Raw genomic sequence first — 21,822 nt, 5'->3', positions numbered from 1 at the left:
GCTGGCAAATCACATCCATAACTCGGCCTATACACCGAAAAATCATATACATAACTCAGCCCGTACGTTAGCAAATCATATACATAGCATGACCCATACGCTGGCAAAACATATAAAATCTCAAGCCATATGCCGATTTTCCTTTATAAAGATCCATATCATTAACACATTCCTAGAAAATAGTTTTTCATTATAATTTTTACTCATGCCACACAAAATAGGTTTTTCATATATCTAACATGTAACGACCCAAAGAAAAATGGTATTTAAATAATAAAGAGGGAGAAAAATAGAAACAATAACAGAAGGAGGTAGTTGACTTCGTTGACGAATTTACTTAAGAACTCGTCGACGAGATGACGTGGCTCGTCGACGAAGCCCGCAGTATAAATAACCCTAAACTCATTTTAATCACCAAAAATCAGCGCCGCTCTCTTCTCTCTCTCTCTCTCCTACGGACCCTCCCTCTTCTCTCTTCAATTTTGGTCCCGTTAGTCGCCTGATTGACGATCTAAAGCCACCACAACGTTCCTGACGGAGTTATCTTCAAATCTGCTGAAGCGGATCATTGGTGAAACGAAGTTGGAATTTATCCCAAATTCATGGTAAGGCCTTTTAGTCAATTTTTGGCCTTTTGACAGTTATAGGAAATGATGTTGGCAAAGAAAAATTAATATTTTGTTCTGAAAAATGTTGTTTTCGGGGTGTTGTGTAGGAAGCCCTGCGGGTGTTAGGCCAGTATACCATAGGGGCATTTCAGTAATTAGGTAAGGGAAATATGCTATGCTAGGTAATTCTAAAATGATTACCAGTATGAAATGTATATTTTTACCAGTTTATTATTCACAGCAGGACATTATACAAATTATTAATTATGAATATTTTGTATTAAATCATTGTGTGGCTTGAGAATATGGGTATAGTAAAGAAACATGTTTTACGGTATTTTCAGGATATAATTTACAGAATATACAGCCAGTGGTTATGTTTTATAGTAATTATAGAATATCATGATTATACAGTTTTCAGTACCATGATTATACAGTTTCCAGTACCATGATTTACAGATTACAGTTCAGTTCAGAAATACAGTTGACACAGTTACAGTTTATTTCAGTATCATGGTTATTACAGTTATTTCAGAATCATGGTAAATCAGATAGTTGTATATAGAGATGTATTATATAGTCTCAGACCCTGTTGGACCATACAGTTACAGAGCACGGTACCGTAGCTACATACAGTTTATAGAGTGCAACCACCTATTCAGATAATACGTGGTAGTAGGTCGATCGTATAGTGCCCTAGACGTGGACAGGCTCCCCATCAGATATGGGTTGAGGAGGGCAAATCAGACCGAGGGAGTATAGTGATTTACCCTAGTCGGCCAGCCAGTGTAGACGCCTACAGGCCGCACAACCCTGTCATGAGGGATTAAATCATTACACACAGTTATCCACAGGGAAAGTTTTCAGTTACTATTACGTATATACAGATTTACAGAGATAGAGAATATACCTAATTACATTAGAAGTATTTTGAATAATAACTTACAATACTGATATGTTAAGCAACACGGAAATAGTGGTGATTTTTATTACTTGTACTGTATTTACATGATTATATAGAAACGGATTTTCATAATATTGTAGTTCATTGGCCACACACTAGTAATAACATATTTCGTTTTATTGAGCATTAACTCATCCCAGTGTTGAATCATTTTTCAGGTGATTCAGGTAGGCGAGTAGACCAGGCTTGTAGATAGAGGGGCATTAGTATTGCCCTGACAGTGATGTGAGTATTGTGAGAATATTTTTGTATAGCCCTAGCCAGTTGAGGGTATTTTGGGGAAACATATATATATATATATATATATGTATATATTTTGAGGATACATTCTAGCACTCTAGTATTGTATATAATTATATGTGGTTATGTTTATTTGATTTCTGCTTCTCGCTGCTAGGGTTGATGATTCAACTTGGTATTAGAGCATTTTAAATGTCATAGTCTAAAAAAATATATATGAAAATTAAGCAAGTAGCTACATAACATACCATCATTTTCAGCAGTATTTCCTAAATATAAATCATATATAAATATATTTATTTTCCTGAAATCAAATGTTGTAACAATATACATATTTTCATAAAATTACTAGTTTAGTTTATCCCCTTACCTGATTCTTGAAAAGCCCATAAGAAAATCTGTCCTGCACCTGCAGGGTTCCCTACTCAACATCCTGAAAACAACATTCCCCAGAACTAAAGTTCAGTATTTCTACGCATACTACGCTTTCTACAACTGTCAAATAACCAAATATTGAATAGAAAACCTTCCCCTAGATTTGGGATGATTTCCAACTCAGCCCCACCGACGATCCGCTCACGCAGACTTGTAGAAAACTTTCCTAGAAACGTCGTGGTGGTTTCAGATCGTCGAACCAGCGAAAATCAGACCCAAAAACTTAGAGAAAAGGAGAAGAAACCGAAGGATGAGAGAGAGAGAGAGAGAGAGATTCTGCGCAGAAAATGAACTGAAAAATCACGTTTAACCCTATTTATACTGCGGGATTCGTCGATGAGTCCTGTAGAAAGTTCGTCGACGAACTTCAACCCTCGTCGACGAATTTCAGGCTTCCAAAAATTCTCTCTCGATATCTTCTCATCGATGAGATCCTGAAGAACCCTCGTCGACGAACCCCTTATGTTCGTCGATGAGGTTTGGAAAATTTTTTAGGATTATCCCATCCAAAATGCAACGTCGTCGACTGCCTCCTTCTGTTCCTGTTTCTATTTCCCTTTCTTTTTATTATTTAAATATAATTATTTTTTGGGACGTAATATGTACCATTGAGCGTACTGCAATACAACCTCCTCTAATGCTTCATCAATGAGATTAAGTAAGTTCTCATCCATCCATGTTATAGACAAGGGCACGTCGTTTCGTACGCTCCAATCAAAGGAGGGGTTGCATCCAAGTAGGCTTTGGCAAAGCATATCTCAGTCTTGTTGCATCGTGCCCGTAACAGCGTCACCATCAAAGGGTAATCTTGTGATGACTGTGACATCCTACAACGTTATCGTCGCCTCGCTGCAAGGAAAATGAAATGTGTGCGTCTTAGGCTTCCATCGCTCCAACAATGCACTAATTAAATGATGGTCTAAGCGAATGTATCAAATCTGGTACAGTGGATAGAACATTGCTCGTTGAATCCACGGAATACTTCTAGAATGGGCATGTCACACAGTCTCTAATGTGCGCACACACTGACGCCCTTTAAAGGTGTCGGAATGATCCTCATCCCATGCCCTGTACGAAGGATGTATAGTCTCCAATGTCAATATAAATGAATCAAGTGGACCAAACTCCATTTATATGTATTAAATATAGTAGGAAGTGTGCAGACAGAATAAATATTTATTAGTTGATGAGCAGTTGGAGGGTGATATGAATTAAATCAATTGGAGGCGGCTGTAAATTTATAGGGTAAAAAATTTACCAAATCGACTCATCAAAAGTGGTTTGGTCATTTTAAAAAATAAATTTTAATTTTTTTTTCCAAACCGCCTTTTGATAAGTCGGTTTGCTTAGTTTTTTTTTTTTTATAATTATTTTACATGTAATGTGGCCGTATCGCATGCATGCAAACCGCCACCTCTCTCTCTCTCCCATCCCATCCGCGCGTCAGACCCCCTCCCTCTCTTCTCTCTCCCCTCTTTGTTGTCCCCGCCTGTCAATTCCCCTGCAAACCCCTACCGTCCCCTCCCCTCTCCCCTCTTAAATAAGCTGACAACTTTAATTTTTTTTTCTTTTTAATTTTTAACAATGACGAGACCCAGCAGCTTTTTTTTTTTTTTTTTAAAGCCCAAACTTTTGAAAAGTCGATTCAATACATTTACGAAATTTCTTCCCATTTCCCTTATATGTTTTTATTTTTATGTATAATATTTACGTAAAAATTTCTACGGATTAGGGTTTTCATTTATTTTGCAACTACTCATTTATTTATTTATTTTCCTTTATAATAAGAGTGGTCAATTATAAATGACCCTTTTTATTTCTTTTTGTTTATTTATTATTTAGATATACAATAGATTTAAATAAATAAAAAATAATTCAAAATTATATTAAATTTCATTCAAAAGCATAAATTCGGATCTAAAACCTCTAATCCTAAGTCCTGCTTCGGTCATTGCAATTTGTACGTGCAACCTTCTCTTTTGTGAACCGGCCAAGCCAATGACGTGCCCACTCAAGTTCAATTTTAAAACAAGATCATTTTAACAATCATTCTTACTCACTTGACCATAACAATAAAAGTGGTTCGACCTAAGCAAATATTCAATTTACAGAATCAGAGGAACACCTTCAATCCTCAAATAATAATAATGAATATGAATGCTTCACCAAATTGGGAAATAATAATACTAACAAAAATACGCAACCCGGAGAATACACAAACCTCCACTGCTCCTAGCTAATTGGGATCAACCTAACAGTAGTAAAATGGAAAAAGAAAAAAGAAAAAGAACTTTACAATGATGATTTATGCCACAGTTGCAATGTGGGATTTCTTACAAATAAATTGGAACCAACAGAAGCCAATTGGCAATCATCCAAAAAGGCCCTACAAACATTAAGAAAAAAAAACCCTTAAAATTACAACCTCCTTCTCTCCCTTCAAAAAGGCATGCTCTGAATGAAATTCCTTCACATTATAGTGCAATTGCACTTAGATTCCAGCTTTGGAGGCTTCACATTGCTGTCAACTTTGTTGGGAAGCCCAACATTTCGTGTCAAGGATTCACCGCTATTCTCATCATTCTCCGTTTTGGTAGATGGGGTTCTTGTGTGATCAGTTTCCACCCGCTTCTGCCTAACTTTCTGGGATCTCAAAGAGCGTTTGCTGCCATTTCTGCCACGTGAATTTCGGTCTGAGCTGGATTTTCCCACTATAGTGACTGTCGGCCAAGAACCTTCCAATGGGGTTGAGTTTTCCTTGTCAATTGCAATGGTTGCAGCCTGGTAGGCCAGATTGTGAACAATGGAACTGCAGAAGAGTATGGTATCCGTTGCTTCTTCTAGTGTAAGGCTTCGAGCCCTATTTCCTCCTTGGCCCCCCAGCATCACAGTTGATTCCTCTGTCCAGAGAGGAGCAAATATGTCAGGTGTAAAATGAAAACTTAGTAATCACACCACAAAGCCAAGTCCAATGGGAAAAATTGCATCCTACAGAGTAGATCTGAGACTGCATCATGGAGTAAATCTGGTCAAGGAACAGCAATAATTCATCGCCTGTTCTAGTAACAGCAACTGGAAACAAGAAGCCCAATGGTTTCTTTTGGGTTGACAATATGCCATTTGAATTTTGATATAAATAACAATAATAGTAGTAACTTTGAGGAAGAAGAAGAAGAAAAATATCGCGTGCTCCTATCAATTAGCAATGAAACTCCAGGTATGAAAACACCAGTTGAGTAGACATAGCTTTTGTATACTTGTGCATGGAACAGATGCCATTTAAAATAGTGCAGTTATCCACGACGTAAAGTCATGGTCAGGTTTTCTTAAGAAACAACTAAGCAGTAAAAAGAGGAATTCCAAAAACTATTTCAAGAGAATCCCACCTCAAAAGGGAGAATTTCAATGAAACTACCTACTTGACAAACTACAAACAACATTCAGGTTCATAATACTAATTTCTACAGTGTTTACATAAGGATTAAATCCCGTATCCTGTGTGATCTATCAATTTTTTTTTTGCAATATTTTTTATTCTATCATTCTATGGGAATATATTTAAACAGAATTTTTTGTTACTATCATTATATAGGAAATAAATTTATTCTACAAATCAAACACCCCTCCAGAAAGAAAGAAGGGAAAAAAAAAAACCTTATTAGAGAATTGTAGGGTACCATAGTACGTGGAGGGTACTAAGCACGTAGGATGCTCCCATCTATAAGGGAGATGCAAATGAGGTTGTTGAGGATGCTTGTAAAAGGAGAAATAAGGTGGTGGTATTTAAGGTAGACTTTGGAAAGGCTTATGATTGAGTTAGTTGGAACTTCCTTGAAACAATAGCGATCTTGGATGAGGGGGTGTTTATCTAATGCTTCCTTCTTTGTTATTATTAATTGAGAGCCTAAATCTTGGTTCAAGGCTTCGAGGGGGGTTAGGAAAGGAGATACTCTTTCTCCTTTCTGTTTGTTCTTGCGGTAGATGTTTTGAGAATATTGGTTTACTGGGCTGTAAAAAGAGGTTTTGTAAGAGAGATTGGGGTGAAGTGATGGGGTTGTGGTTTCTCATCTTTAGTTTGCAAATGATACTATTTTGATTTTGGAAGATCATAGGAGTCCCTTTTAAATGTGCTTACTGGTCTAACAATAAATTTGAGGGAGTGGGTTAGCTTGTATTAATTTGGACATCTCCAGATCATTGGAATTGTCCTCTTTAGTTGGGTGTGGTATTTTTTATTGGCCTTCGATTTATCTAGGTGCGCCTCTAGGGGGTAAGGGTGCTTTATTTTCTAAGAGGTTGGATGGGTGGAAGGGTGCTTTATTTTCTCTAGCCAGACATATTACCCTCATTCATGCTTGCCTTGCTAGTATTCCTCTTTATTTCTTGTCTATCTTTGTAATACCTGTGAAGGTAGCCAGTAATATTGAGCAAATAATGAGAGACCTTCTTTGGTCTGGGGTGGGGGAAAATAGAGATCATTTTGGTTTGTTGAGAGGTTGTTTGTAGATCTGAAAAGGAGGGGGGGTTTGGGTGTCGGTATATTGGTGTCTAAGAACATTGCTTTAATGGGTAAAACGTTGTGGTGTTTTCCCTCTTTGGCATGAAGTTATTAAAGAGTAAATTTGGCTCTCAGCATAGAGTGGGATGCTAATTTGTGGTTGAGAAGTTCTTGTGAAATACATTGGAAGGGTATTTCAGAGTTATATTGTCTGTTTATTCCTTACACAAATTTTATTGTGGGAATTAAATATCGTATTTGGTTTTGGGAAGACATTTGTGTTGGGGATTATTTGCTTAGTGTTAGGGTGTGACACTGTAATGGGGAAAAGGGGGAGTGAGATACTGCTATAATTGTATTCTTCAGGGATTTAGAATGAATATATGAATACCTGTGTTATCGCTTGTATGGTGATTCTCTTGTAGATGAATAATACAAGTAGTTCTTTTCATTGTGGTGTTCTGTTGCCTTGGATTATGATGTCTCTGATTGTTATAGTCTTATTCGGTGTATAAGAATATATTGCTCATGTGAAATCCTATTGTTCCATGTTTTCCTTGAGTATTGAGACTCACCTGGTGCTCGTGCTTGCAAGCTTGAACGTGTGAGAATTGGCTGACTTGTCGAGGGAGAGCTCTCAACGAGTGCCACACGGCCCTTACTTGAGTCCCATTTTGAGGGTCCGTGACACTTAGCTTATCTTTTCCCCGTTTGCATAGATTGTCCTCTTTGCATAATGAATCTATTTCTTCATTCTCTATTTCTAATGGGGCTAGTTTCTTTCGAGATTTCCCATTATCTTAGGGTTCTGAATGATAGGGAGGCGTTGGAGGTTGCCTCCTTATTAAGTTTGTAGGGCGGTATGCTTATTTCCGAAAGGAGAGGCTGTTCCTCATTTCTTGATTCTTCTAGATAGTATTCTTATCGATTTTTTTCTTTTCTTTGGAGCATTTACCCAATAAAAATTTGTCTTTCCCTTTTCATGGATCTATTTGGAAGGCTTAAGTCCCCTCTATGATTAAGGCTTTTATTTGGTTAGTTGTTTTTAATAGAATTAACACTAACAATCTGTTGCAGGAAAGGAGGCCTTTTCAAGGCTTTATCTCAGGATGTCTGTTCTCTTTGTTTTGAAAATTCAGAATCAGCTTCTCACTTGTTCCTTCATTGCTCCTTTGCTCGGTGGGTGTGGAATAATCTTTTTGGCTTATTTGGAGTAAGTTGGGTGTGTCCAAAGTCAGTGAAGGATTTGTTGGCCAACTCTTTTTCAGGTTTTGTAGGGTAAAGATGCTTTGGCTCTGAGGTTTGCAATTTTGCAGTTTTGTAGGGGATTTGGTTGGAACAGAATGCTCATATTCTTACGGGGATGAGGATGTCTTTGATTATTCCTTGGGATAGGATTCAGTATCTGGCTTCCTTGTGGGCCTTGCTGCCAATAGTTTCAAAGGGTTCTCTTTTTTCTGATCTATAGCATATTTGGTTGGCTGTCCTGTTTTTATTTTTGATTTTTTTGGTTCTTGTACTTCTAAGGAGGATTTCTTATGCTCCTTGCTGTACTTCCTCTTCTTCTTAATAAATAATCTTCTTCTTAGATTAAATATATATATATATATATATATATATATATATACCTTTAAAAGAAAGGCACAACACTCCCCACCCACCACAACAGACACATCTTAATTTTTAAATCTCAAAAAAGCAATCCAACCTTTGCCATTTACCGAACAAATTAGTTTCACAATGCACCACAAAATAACTGTATTTTAACAAAATATTCTGACAACCATTATTTCTTAACCATTATCTTCCATCCAACCGTCTCAAATCCAGATGACATGTGAATAATTAAATAATTGAGGATGTTTTAGTTCACTATGCAGGCATGTCAACACTCAGTTTTGAAATTTTTAGTATCTGAATGCCAACTAAGTAAAATATAGTAACCTTTACTAACCCAAGATCCAAGCTTTGGTTGGACAAAGAGCATTTCAGCATATCTTATTAATCCTTTTATGGATCTCCTTCAAACCCTTTTCCACAACAGTTGATAGTGAAGAAGAATTCTCAGATTTACAGGAGGGATTTTCAACCAGTTCACACCCAGCCAATTCAAATTGTGTTACTAATAATCTAGACAACCAGGGATAACATTCAATGGCAACTATGCCAGCAGAAAAGGCAATGCCAAAGCAACCAAATAGCACGGCTGAATTACAAATTCAGCACATGAGCACTCATAGGATAAAATGGGCTCAATTCCAACAGAATAAGGAGAAATACCAAGATAAGGTATGAATGACCCAAATCTTGGATTACAGGGTACTAATGTTGTTTAAAGAAAAATGTGATTCAAGCAATAAGCAGAATGTTAAAACAAACCCAAGCTAGTCAAGTCTGAAGCTACACTTGGTTGAGGCACACTTAAGATCCTCTGTGATATACAAGACAAGCTCTTTAGGCCAAGCTTAAATTGAACTTGGTAAGTTCTTGAGCACTCCAAGAGACAAAACAGAACAAGCTCGATCTTATTGCAGAGTTAGACAACATTTAGGCCAAGTTCTTACAAAGCATGAATTTGCCTTATACTTGGATTTTTCTTCAAAACCTCAGCCATACAGCTGTTCTAAACTAAAGGAAAAATATAAGTGTGTGTGTGTGTGTGTGTGTGTGTGTATAAAATCAGGAAAGGATACAATGACAATAGCTTTATAATTGTTCTTCAAGAAAAAATAAGCAGATACAAAATTCCCAGTAATCTCTTATCCACAACAAGCATGTGCACGCACACAAATACAGATCAAACATCAGTCACGCATCACTTCTTGGGATGGTTCAGCTTGCTCCAAAAAAAAGGGCTTGCAATTTAAACAAACAAAAAGAGTGCTTGCTGAGAGTTTTTTGTACACTATATGAACAAATGTAATTTCAATATCTTTTAAGATAATATAAGAAATATTATTAAAATAAAAAAGGGATTAGAATGAGCAGAAGTACAAGAAGTCTTCTTTTTAAAAAAATTAAAAAAAATTGAGAAGGGGAAGAGTTCGCTAAAAAGGTAAAGACATCCAATCTCGTTGTACATCGATCATGAATCAACAACATCAAAGAAAAGAACTAGAAACAGCGGGACAAAACACAGAAGGAACAGAAACACAATTGGAGAGAAACCGAGAGAAGAAGAGAAGAACAAAAAGAAGTAAGAAACAGCGGGACAAAACAGAAGATCAGAGACAAAAGTTACCAAAAAGAAACTTGAAACAGTACAGACAGAACAAGGAGAAGGAAGATGGAGAAAGGAGGAGAAAGAGGAAAAAGAGAAGATGGGAGAGGGATGCATGTGAGAGAGAGAGAGAGTGTTGACTGGTGTGACTCAGGAAGCTGAATCAGTTTTATTTGTTACTATTCTTTAGGATTATAACCATTTCTTCATGCTGATTTTTAGGCTCTTAGCTGTCATGCTCAACATGCAGCAGATTTTTCTGCAATTCAGTTTTAGCAGATTTTTCTGCAATTCAGTTGTCAATATGCTGTATAAATAGATAGTTTGTTGCTCAATAAAACAAACAAATAAAACACAAAATAATTAAAAAATTACACACAAAACAAAACACCCAAAATTACAACTAAAACAAATAATTACAGAAAAAAGAATCCAAAAATACTTAAAATACATACCACTAAATTAACTAAACTTCTACAATAACCAAAATTTTTCAAATTAAAATTAAATCCCTAGTTTCTAAATATAGCTACAGTATAATTAAACATTCACCGGTGGTTCACCATCACAAACTGATGTTGAGAAACCAGAGTAAGGACAAAAGAGAACCCTACCTCAAACAATTACAAAAGATAAGTTACTTGAACCAAGCTTAAGTTGAACTTGATAAGCTCTTGAGCACTTTACGAGAAAAAACAGATCAAGCTGGATCTTATTTCAGAGCTTGTTAACATTTTAAATCAAGTTCAAACCAAACAAAAATCAACGGAAAACTCAGCTCAGTTTGCTTGTTTATAACCTAACCTAGGCAACAAGGAAGAAAGTGGACTTTGCATCATACTCAGATTTTTCTTCAAAACCTCAGCCATATGGCTGCTCTAAACTAAAGATCTAAAAAGGAAAATTTTTATCATGAAAAGAAACAATGACAGCAGCTTTCTAATAGTTATCCAAGAAAAAATTCGAGTAGGGACCAACATTCCACTTAGCTCTTGAAAGTTATTGAGGAAGATGTGACAGGGTCTATCCTCCCTAGGCTTATTTAGTTTGTTTTTAATCTCTATGATACACATACTACTACATAGGCACACACACAGAGCAAGTAAATATCACCCTTGCATCTCTTGTTTAGATAGTTTGGCTTGCCTAAAAAAAGAGCTAATTTTCACAATATAAATAAACTAAAAGAGCACTTGCTGAGAATTGTTTGTATGCGATATGCCACCAAAAGAAAATAAATCAATGCCAATATTATTCCAGATAAGATAATATAAATTATTATGATTAAAGAGCAATTACAAGGAGCCGAGGACAAGAAGTCTTCCTAAAAGAACTGAAAAGAAAACCAAAAACATGAGAAGGGGAAAGACTACTAAAAGAGCAAAGATGCCCAATCTTGTTGTACATCAATCAGCAACATCCCAGAAAACAAACAAAATGACAGAAACCAGAGTGATGCCAAAAAAAAAGTATCTTTGTGTTACAGAAAAAATTCCATATATTTCAGAGGACATATACGCAACTTTGAAATGGACAACCCACTCTCAGCTTTATATATGACCTTTCATTCATGTGTTACCGTGGAAACTAAAAATTGCAAACAGAATTCAAAGTAGACATCAACCAACTTGTTGGGGAGAAGCTCCTTAAATTTTTTTGCTTTTTGCGCACAAAAGTCATTCCTCTCGAGATAGAAGGGAAAAGTGCACAGGATTGGCACAACTGTTGCCAATAAGTTGGTCAGTCAAACTATTTCAAAAGCAATTCAGCATTTTAAGTACAAAACAATATTTCCTTATGCTTCTGAAAAAACTACGAGTTTGCCCCTAACAACGACTACACATTTCAGAGGCAATTTAAACAGCTTAGAAATGACCATCTACTAACAGTTATTGGTACGACTTTTCATTATTGGGAGAAGAAACTCTTCAAATCCTTTCTTCATTTCTTTCTTTTCTTTCCTTTTTTTTTAAAAGTGCAGAAAAAACTATTCTTCCATAGACACAAGGCAACAATACCCACGTTTAGAGCAACTTCTGGTGAAATTGTTGCAGAATGGTTATAAGAGGACTTTATTGGGTTTGTTGGTGAAAATAATTCAAGAAGGATTTAGCATTTGAGCACCAGAAGATATTTGTTCAAGTATTAATGATAGCAACTAAATAACAAGAAGCCTTTAAAAAAAGAAATACTAAATTAGCTATAATTGTGATAGGGAAAAACCAAATTAGGACAAGCCATTAACCATAATGCAAGATTGCGGACAACACATACCTGGGGTGTCATGCACATGATCAAAAGAGTTGGCCTCTGGAACAGAAGTGGTTAGATCCTTATCTGAAGGGGAAGGAACTGAAAGCTCCTGAAATTCATCTGTGCTGCTCTTTGAATTTGTGAAATCAACATCAGTTTGTGAATCATGAGCATTCTGATGACCATTCTCAATTTCTATTTCAGATATTGTAGCCAAAGAACTGTGAGTAGGAACCTCTGCAACTTCCACTCTATCAACACTAGTGTCCAATAAGGTTTGGTCCTCCAGAAAAGAACACTCTGGAGACACAGCTGACACCTCCACATCTGAGACACACCTTGGGTATTTTGATAAGTCTTCACCAGATGACACAGATTCCTCATAATTTGGAAGTGATGCCGCTGAATTTTCCTCTAACTGACTGTTTGCTGTATGGCTTGACAGTTCCGAGGCTGAAGCATTCATTGTTTGACCACTCCTGTTGCTTCCATAATTGTCCTCCCCAGGAACTGATGTCCTCATAAAAGACCGATTTAAATTATCCACTTCTATATCTTCTGAAGAGGGCACGTGTTCTTGAGACGACACAGGTGTTTCCTCAACATCATATTCCATTTTGCTAACAGATATCTTACAATTTTCTTCATGTATGTTCCTTGCAAGACCTAATGCTGGATAAAAAGGATTTGGAGTTCCAGAGAAAGATGATCCGATGCTGTGAAGTTTTATGTTCACGTCGTGTCTGTAATTCTCCATGTCAGACTTCCTGCCACTTAACTGCCGTTGTACACGAGCTTCTGTTTGCCTAGCCGAGGTCAAATCAACAGAAGATGACGCCGAGGCACTCCCATGCCCAACAGAAATTCTTAAACTATTTGTGCTGTCTCTTGCATAAGATGGGTCATCACAAGGTACAGTAGAGGCAGTAAAAGTCCTTCCTTGAACAACATGCCCCTTACCACTGTTTGACCTATTCAGCAGAAGCACAGAAATGCCTGTACCTCCAGAAGGATCAATCTTTGAATTCTGGTCATCCTTGAGTTGTTCCAACTGCTGGCCTCCAGTCTCGCTACGAGTATGAGGTATGCTATAATCAACACTTGGTTCCCTCATTCCTTTTTGACCCAAAAATATCTGCCGCTCATCGTCCCCTGCCAATGACACTGGGATAGTACCGTCCCGCAAGAGACTCTCACTTTGCTCAATGTAGCAATTCTGACTTTGTCCAAAACTATCTTTGCGCTGGATTATCGCTGGTTCACCTATATCAGCATCTTCTAATGGTTCAGGCAAAGCCACGACAGTTTCTATTTCACTAAGTGGCTTATATTCTTTTGAAGTATTTAAGGACAGATCTGGGGAATTCTGCAAGACAACTGTTGTCACTGGAGTGGCAATAGTCAACAGTCCCTCTTTCCTACTGCAATCAGGACAAATTTTACCATCCCTTTCAACAGGATCACTGGGATCATATCTGCAGCCACATTTAGAACAGATTGTGTCCTCAAAACTATCAACTTCTGCAAAATCAGCCCTGTCTTGTATAGCTTCAGAAGCTGCACTGACTGCCACAGCAGTACCATTGTGGCAAAAACATTCAGAATCAGAGGGACCTCCTTTATCAAAGTCACCATGCTGAATGTTTTGTGATCCATCATGGGTTTCCTGACCAATGTCTTCATTTACCATTTCCAAAGCAAACACTTCATCCTGAACTTCATGTCCCTTCCCACATTCACTTGCTGCATCATCATGGTTTTGGTCACTCCCTTCAGTATCAGGTGCAAAACTTGTACCTAGATCAGAACTAGCATTACTGCTGGTTGTCACTGAAGAATTCCTTGATATCATGGTTCGATGTGCAGAACTTGCTTTTCCAACATAGAAAGTGGTACTGGGAACACTAGATAAGAGTGGCCTGAACATATTCTGAGGACTTTTGCGTTGATCCTACATCAAAAATTGAAAATAAGATAACTTAATCAGACAAGGGCAAATATGAGCCATGTATGGACATGTCTAAATGACTGAAGTCGACGTGCCTAGCCTGCATTTTGGTGCATCTGTTTTCAGGCATCCCAGTGGTATATAGGATCCATATATAATGATGTCGCAAATCAGAGTGTAGCAAGAGTGCAAACTCAAACACCTCCCCCCCCCCCCCCAAAAAAAAATAGTAACAACAACAAAACAGAAAACAAAAATTTAAAATAAAAAAAAAAACACACAAACACAACAACAACAAAAAAACTTTTTTTAAACCCGGGAGGGGGGGGGGGGGTGGGAGCATACGCATGCACACAAGCATCAAACTGAGTAACTTGAGCCACTAATGGGTCAAGCCAAGATAAAAAATCAACCTAAATTTGACCTGATTATCAGCCAAATAATGATTAAACAATCGACCACAAGTTCAGAATATCAAATCTGGGATCTCAAAATGATCAATTCATACTTGAATCTGCATACATTTGATTGGAACAAAATAAGAGTCCCATGGATAGATGTATAAGATTCTAATCATCCAATAAAACGCCACAGTTTTCTAGATCAGAGACTGCTATACCTAAACATACAGTACCCTTACAACTAATCATTTCCTACACTATACTAGTCATGGGCACGTGCAACGTGCATGCTTCTCAGCTTCTGATAGTCATGAATAGCATGTATTATTGTACGTACAAAAAGTACGGAGCAATGGGTGATATTCGTGATCACGGGTAGTTATTGTAGAAATATGTAAAATTTATATTTATTAAATTACCCATAAAAACTCTGTTTGTGATGCACTCAATGTCCATAAAGTGAAACCTATTTTTTCAATTGAAGTCTGTAAAAATATGAGGACATTTTTGGAAGATAATGGACAAAATTCACAGATTGAAAACTGACTTGTGTTCTTTAATTAATAGTATTGATAAGGAAGGATCCCCTCTTAATTCTTTATTATATTAATTTGTTTCTCAATCTATTAGTTAGAGTGCAGGAATGTAGCAGCTAAAATCATTGCTAAGATATTTGTCCAAATTTGACCTGGAAATTAGATTTTGAATTTGTTATTGAATTCAAACTGACCACATTTGTACTGTTAGTCAAGGTGAATCACAGCTAGCAACAGAATCAATTAAACAAAGAAACAAAAAAATCAAAAACTATTATAAAACAGTCAAAAAAGGCAAGACTCTTAATTCTAAAATAAACAGACAGTACCCTTTACCTCGCATTTTTCTGCTATAATTACAATTAACCACAGGTTAAATATACTCCCTGCACAAAATAATAGGGAGAGGCAGGAAGGGACCTAGGAATAATTTACTAGCAGATGACATGAGACGGATTGTGTGTATTAACGCAGTTATGAAAACCAATGGAGAAGAAATATAGGAGATAGCTTAAATTTTAAAATTTTACAAAGAAGCAACAATTAAAGTCATACCATAAAAGGCAGCCCGGTGCACAAAGCTCCCGCATATGCAGGGTCCAAGGAAGGGGCGGACCACAATGGGTCTATAGTACGCAGCCTTACCTTACATTTTTGCAAGAGGTTGTTTCCACACCTTGAACCCATGACCTCCAGGTCACACAGCCAACAACAACCTTACTGTTGCGCCTAAGTTCCCCTTCCAATTAAAGTCACACTATGAACACACAAAATACAGTTGTGATAGTTGGGCATATCATCTCATTCTTTCTTTAGTAATTGGGTTTTACAAGCAGGATGGCACATTCTACAACCATAGAATTAAGTATTGAAATGACCTAGGCTTGATGAACTCTATTTAAAGTTTAAGCGATGAACAAAATATTACCAAGCACTGCAGCTTTGTGCCATCATGGAACCACATCCAACAATTAAAATTGCAAATTTTAGACTATCATAAATGGGCCAAGAATAAGTATAATGTTAATCAAAATTATCACGAAGGGATCCATGTATCATTAAATTTCATCAAACCTTAGAATGACTTGATCAAGCCAAACAAAAAGTAATGCATATTGACAAACTACCTTTCTTGGTTATCACTAATTCATTAATGCAAAAATAAATTATAGGGGAAACAGTTCAAATGAATTAAATAATATACCATATTTCGAACTGTGGAATCCAGGGATCTTTTTGGAGCCGAACTGGACGAGAGAGTTCTGTATGGCTTTTTGGAAAAGGGCAGAGCTCTGTTATTTGAAAATGCACCAACTCTCTTTGAAGCTGAGCCGTCAGAGCAGCCCAAAGGTATGGACTGTGGAGAGTCTAAATCATCATCGCCAGATGATGCCACAGAACCTTTACTGTGGGAGATAACTCGGTCTCGATCATGGCTATGCGATGAACTGATGCTTCTAGAGGCAGTGGGGGATGTTGATTGTCTGCCAAATTTTGAAGGTGAATCCCTACCATACCTGGATGCTGGTGAAGAGCCCCTTACATAAGACGCCGGTCGATCAGCTAGAGAAGTTCGAAGATTAGGGGGTGCATCGGATGAGAAACCTGGAATATTTGACTGCCATGCCCTTATTTTTGGTGAAGCGGAGTTTCCACGATTTGCCTTTACAGGGGAAGTTCCCCTTACACCAGATGAGGCAGAAGTACTACTGGATGCCGTACTCATCCTGCGGGGAGTTGGAGTAGATGACCTCGGAGCAGGTGTTGAGGGTTTACTAGGGGGAGGAGATGATCTTCGTGATGGAGTTGCATGCCGCAGAGTAGGAGTTGGACTAGACTGAGGTGCTGACGATGGCCTTCCCCTTGATTGGAATGCACTATTCACAGATCGAGGAGATGGACTTGAGCGATGTGGGCTCGCACTTCCCCTACTGCTTCGGTAACTTTTCTCCATCTGTAAGCAAATGTGCATCATTACAAACAAGAAAAAATAAATAAAGAACCAGAATTTTTAAACGACAGATAAGGAGAAATGAATACCGTGGATGATCTTGAGATAGAAATGGGCTGACTTCGAGGCCTTCCCCTGTGTGCAAGATTAACTGTCGGTGTCTCATCGTCCAATGAAGGGAAAAGTGGCGTATCCGGAGGAGTCAATAACCTTGTAGTGCAATAACACCAGATACACCATCACAATCCACAATGGTGATTATTGGGGGAATATTAAATACAACTATATAGCATTGCAAAATATATATATTTATAACATTGCAGAATGAATTAAAATATGAAATATATTTTTAAGTCACTAGCAACCTCGTTTTGACTCCTAGATGATAATCAATAAACTAACAAAATATGACCATGAAGTATATATTGAAAACTAAAAAAGTTTGCAAGTTAATGTAGAAGCAGTCAATTAATAGTAAAATTTCAAAATTGCAATAAGCTCATCCAAAAGTAAACACCTAAGATACGGTAAAAACATTAAACAGCAACAAGTGACTAACCAATCATAATCATTCTTCTCCCCATCCGCATTAAGCAAGTCACTACTCTCTCCTCTAACAGGAACTGAGATTCCCAGCTTGAAATCTGGAAAGTATCTTAATTTTGTCGCTGTAAAATGCAGTTAACAAATAAATAAATATACAGAAAAACAATAAAACACCATGTTCGAAGGAGGAAACAAACAAACTCCTTGGTCCTAAATAATTTCTACAACATGAAGACAAAAATCAAAGCTCAAAAGTGAGTGCTGGATGAGAAATTACATAAAGAATCATTGAAATCATCAGTTGACTGGAGCAAAAAGTTTTCTCTTTCTCTCGATTGCATTTCATTGAATAAAGCGAGATCATCATCCTTCTCTCTGAAGAGCAACCCATTCTCCAGACTACGACCCCGCCTGTGACTTTCCCCTCTGAGCTCCCTTGCCGGAGAGCATCTCAATGCCGTGGAAGCTGGCATTTCCAATTTTGCCACTCAATTTCCCCTCGCTCAAAATCTCAATACCAAAAAGCCACCATAAGAACCAAAATCAAACAGCTCTTTTTTGTTAACGAATCAAACCAAACAACCCTTCTCATAAAACCAAGAACCCATAATACACATCCAGCTTCTGCTCCAAGTGCCCAATCTCATAAGCGGAACCAATTTACCAAACCTGTATGCACCTTTCCCTACCGAAGAAGGCTCAAAAATTATTAATTACGCGTATAGCAAGTTATAATTTATCATCATTCCATGTAAGGCATTCAAGTTAACTCAAAAACCCAATCATTCCCGATACTTAACTGTTGCATTTACATCAACGCAATGATCTAAACTTCCGCATCATAAAAAATTGCAGTGTCAGAACACAACATAACGCACGAATCAATATAAAATCTTCATGGCTGTAAAACCCTAGTTTTCCTTGAGTTGACACGCAAGTCGTAGAAATATGACCTTAATTCAACCCTAATTCAACCCCAAAGTAGTATAAACCTTCAAACTATAAAGCAAACACCGCCTTTTCAAGAAACTCCCAGCGCTTGTCGCACCGTCGGCAAAGTCAAACAACTTCAAACAGAGTCATTGAGCACGACTAAGATCGCAAATTCAAGAGACAAACAACTTCAAATGCCAATTACAATGATACGACTCCAAAACAAAGCACTCGGATCTGAAGCATTTAACGGCAACATAGAGATCGACACCATAGAGATCAGCACCGATCGGTTTGCAGAAACCCTAATTTCTTCTGGCATTATCGCTTACGAACTGAAGAAAGCTAGAGAGGAAAGAAGAGGAGAGAGAGAAAGAGAGACAGAGAGAGAGAGGAACCATTGCTGTGATTTGATTCTTGCCTGTGAATCAAGCTTTCATGCTTTCTCAGTTCTGCGATATTTCCTTCTCTCTTTTTTTTCTTCCTTTTTCTTTCACTTTTTGTTCTTAATGGTATTATTTTTTTTCATAATTTGCTTTATTATTTAGTAAATTTACAGTGATGCCACCATTTTTTCTACATTTACAATGCTGCCCCTGATCAATCTATTCCACCTGTCATCCACTGTTTTGATTTGTTGTCATTTTCGTCCTGTTCTTCTCTTCATTTACCCTATTACTAAAATCTTACCCAATATCATACAAAATTATTATAAAATTATGTTCACATGAAAAGGGTAAATTTGACATTTTACATTTGACTTTTATCTTTTCCTTTAACCTTTTTAATTTTCCCTTTTCTTTTATGATTTCAAACTCATTATTGTTTCTTTATTTTTTCCTTAATTAATGAGGCTTTTTATTTTTTAATTCTCCGTATTTCACTCAATAGATAGCAATGCCATTTAATGTTTATATTTTAAAATGCACTTGACAAACAAAAACAAAATCTTAATGCCTAAAATGCCCCATATAAATTTTGGATTCCCAAGTAATTAATTTTAACTACATATTAACCATTAATAATAATGTATGTGTAATAAATTAATTGGGGAGTTAATTGGTTAGACTTAAAGGTAATCCATGGCAAATCAAATTTGTGCATTAAATGTGTCGAATCTTATTTGACTGTTTAAGCATTTAATTACGGATAAAAATAGAAATGGATTTATTTTGGTATGTTACCCGATATATTATCTTTGTATGTCACTCGATATCATTTAATAGGTTTCTTAGCATATCTCAATTTAATTATTTAATCAATTTATTAAGCTAAATGATTATATTTAATGACGTTTTTGTTTGCTGTACTTTTCCAAAATATAAGGTTGAGATCGAGAATGAGTTCATTTTCCTAAATCCCTTTTGTGGGCCCCATGGCATATTTGTCCAATGAGCCCATTAGGATTTGAAAATTTGCCTTGATATTAAGGTGTATAATTATTTATAGTTTATAAATTTATTTTCATCCCAACCTCTTTGAAAATTAAGTTAAAATGGTTGGTCCGATTAGTTAGACAAAACAATATCAATATCCACGTAAAACATAATAATTACTTATTGAATGATTAAAATAAATTGGTCAGTTGAAAAATCTAAAAGACTTAATGCTTCGTTTGGAACTTGAAAAATATTGAAAAAATAATAAAATTAAAACGATCTCACTTTTTTTATGTTAGATAGAAAAAAAATTAAATAATATCAAATCAATAAATAAAATTTTAATTATTGACATCCTTAATATTTAGCTAATCTTCATTTTTAATCATATTATAATATTTATTTATTTTTAGGTCGATTTGATATGGAAAGATCAAATGCAATACAAAGTGAATTTCTTTCTTAGTTTTCTCTCATTTTCTTTCCTCGAACAAAATTTTTGACCCAAAATAACCCTAATTGAATTAAGATTAGAGTCATAAAACTCTATTTTATCTTTTTTTCGATTCTTCGAATGAAACATTACATCAAGCGAGGTGCTATTATTCCCACCAACACGAGACCTTAATATTACACTTCTCCCTTAAATTCAATTACTCAAATCACTTCTCCCGTCCATGGTTTTTTTTTTTTTTTGGTCTTTTCGTTTTTTTTAAATTTACTCATCATCGTAAACAAAGATTTTACATTTTTCTCACAAATTATACAAAATTATGGATTCAATATTTAATAATTAAAATGCCAGCATTAAGTTGGTGATCGTCCACACATATACATATAGATAATCTCTCAAATCCAACAAATACAACCAAACATTAATCATATGTTAATCTATATAGACATAAATTCTTAAATACCTAAAAATAATGTGTAAGTGAAAAGTCGAGGCATTGTTCACAAGTAACGTTGAACTATGAGAAAAATTATATAAAAATTTTGTTTCGGTCATAATAATAACGATACTATACTAAAATATAATAATACGAATCTGTCTATACAACCTTATTGACAAATTGGGTCAACCTGATATAATAATTATTATTAATGTGTAGTATTCATGTGTATATATTTTTTTGTTAGTAAAATTTTCAACAGCCGAGTATGTATAGGGATTCTTTTAACAGTGCTGGTAGGCTGATTAGGTCCCCAGCCATATACCCGACAATAGAGTTTGAACTTTGTGCCCAAAAAATATAATAAACAAAATAAGGGGTGAACGTGAAAATATGAAGAAAAAAAAATTATCTAGAAATTTAAAAAATAAACAGTATAAAACAAAAATCATGATTACCCTTTTATCCATTAATATAATTAATGGAATTTCATAATAATTTTGTTTTTGTTTTGAGAAAAAAATGTCGCTTTAATTTTGGGGGTAGGGTAAAGGGAAGGTGATGAAGATGCTGATGAGAAGTCTTTATCCATCAATGGCCTGGATTTCATTAGTTTTGCTAAAAAAGCACTGCATCCAACACAATATCATAAATAAACAATTCAAGAAAGGTGCATCTCTCTCTCTCTCTCTCTCTCTCTCTCACTAGGTTTATAGATATATGTAGATAGGGAAATGTGTTCATGCTACCAATCCATCCTATCATTGTCATCATAGCTTATCTTTTTAATTATGTTTATTATTATTATTAAATTATGATTTAGATTAAGATGGGTACTTTTGAATTTTGTTAAAGAGGAAAAGGATCTTTTAAGGGCATGTAATAATTTGAGTGGAAAAATTTTATATTTGATATTTTAGGTTTTAGGAGGAGAAGGGTATTTTTGAAATACGCTAATTGTGGGGTTTAAAAAAAATTATAATTAAATATGTAAGAGTAAAAATGTAAAAAGATATA

The 21,822-nt window shown here is 36.0% G+C and overlaps 1 protein-coding gene across 1 annotated transcript; it reads right to left on the bottom strand.

Moving 5' to 3' along the window:
• Positions 1-4,332: 4,332 nt before the first annotated feature.
• LOC131144706 (uncharacterized) lies at positions 4,333-19,047 on the bottom strand. Its single transcript, XM_058093529.1, has 6 exons — positions 17,878-19,047; positions 17,614-17,722; positions 17,144-17,264; positions 16,308-17,057; positions 12,240-14,169; positions 4,333-5,147 (listed from the first exon to the last, which is right to left on the bottom strand). Exons 1-6 carry the CDS (start codon positions 18,071-18,073, stop codon positions 4,717-4,719), a joined length of 3,537 nt encoding a protein of 1,178 aa, XP_057949512.1. The 5' UTR covers positions 18,074-19,047; the 3' UTR covers positions 4,333-4,716.
• Between the last annotated feature and the right edge of the window lie 2,775 nt (positions 19,048-21,822).

The sequence above is a fragment of the Malania oleifera genome, chromosome 12 (genome assembly GCF_029873635.1).
Source record: "Malania oleifera isolate guangnan ecotype guangnan chromosome 12, ASM2987363v1, whole genome shotgun sequence".
In the NCBI taxonomy this organism is placed as follows: domain Eukaryota; kingdom Viridiplantae; phylum Streptophyta; class Magnoliopsida; order Santalales; family Ximeniaceae; genus Malania; species Malania oleifera.
The sequence above is the reverse complement of the archived record's forward strand: the minus strand, read 5'-3'. Positions and strand labels throughout refer to the sequence as shown.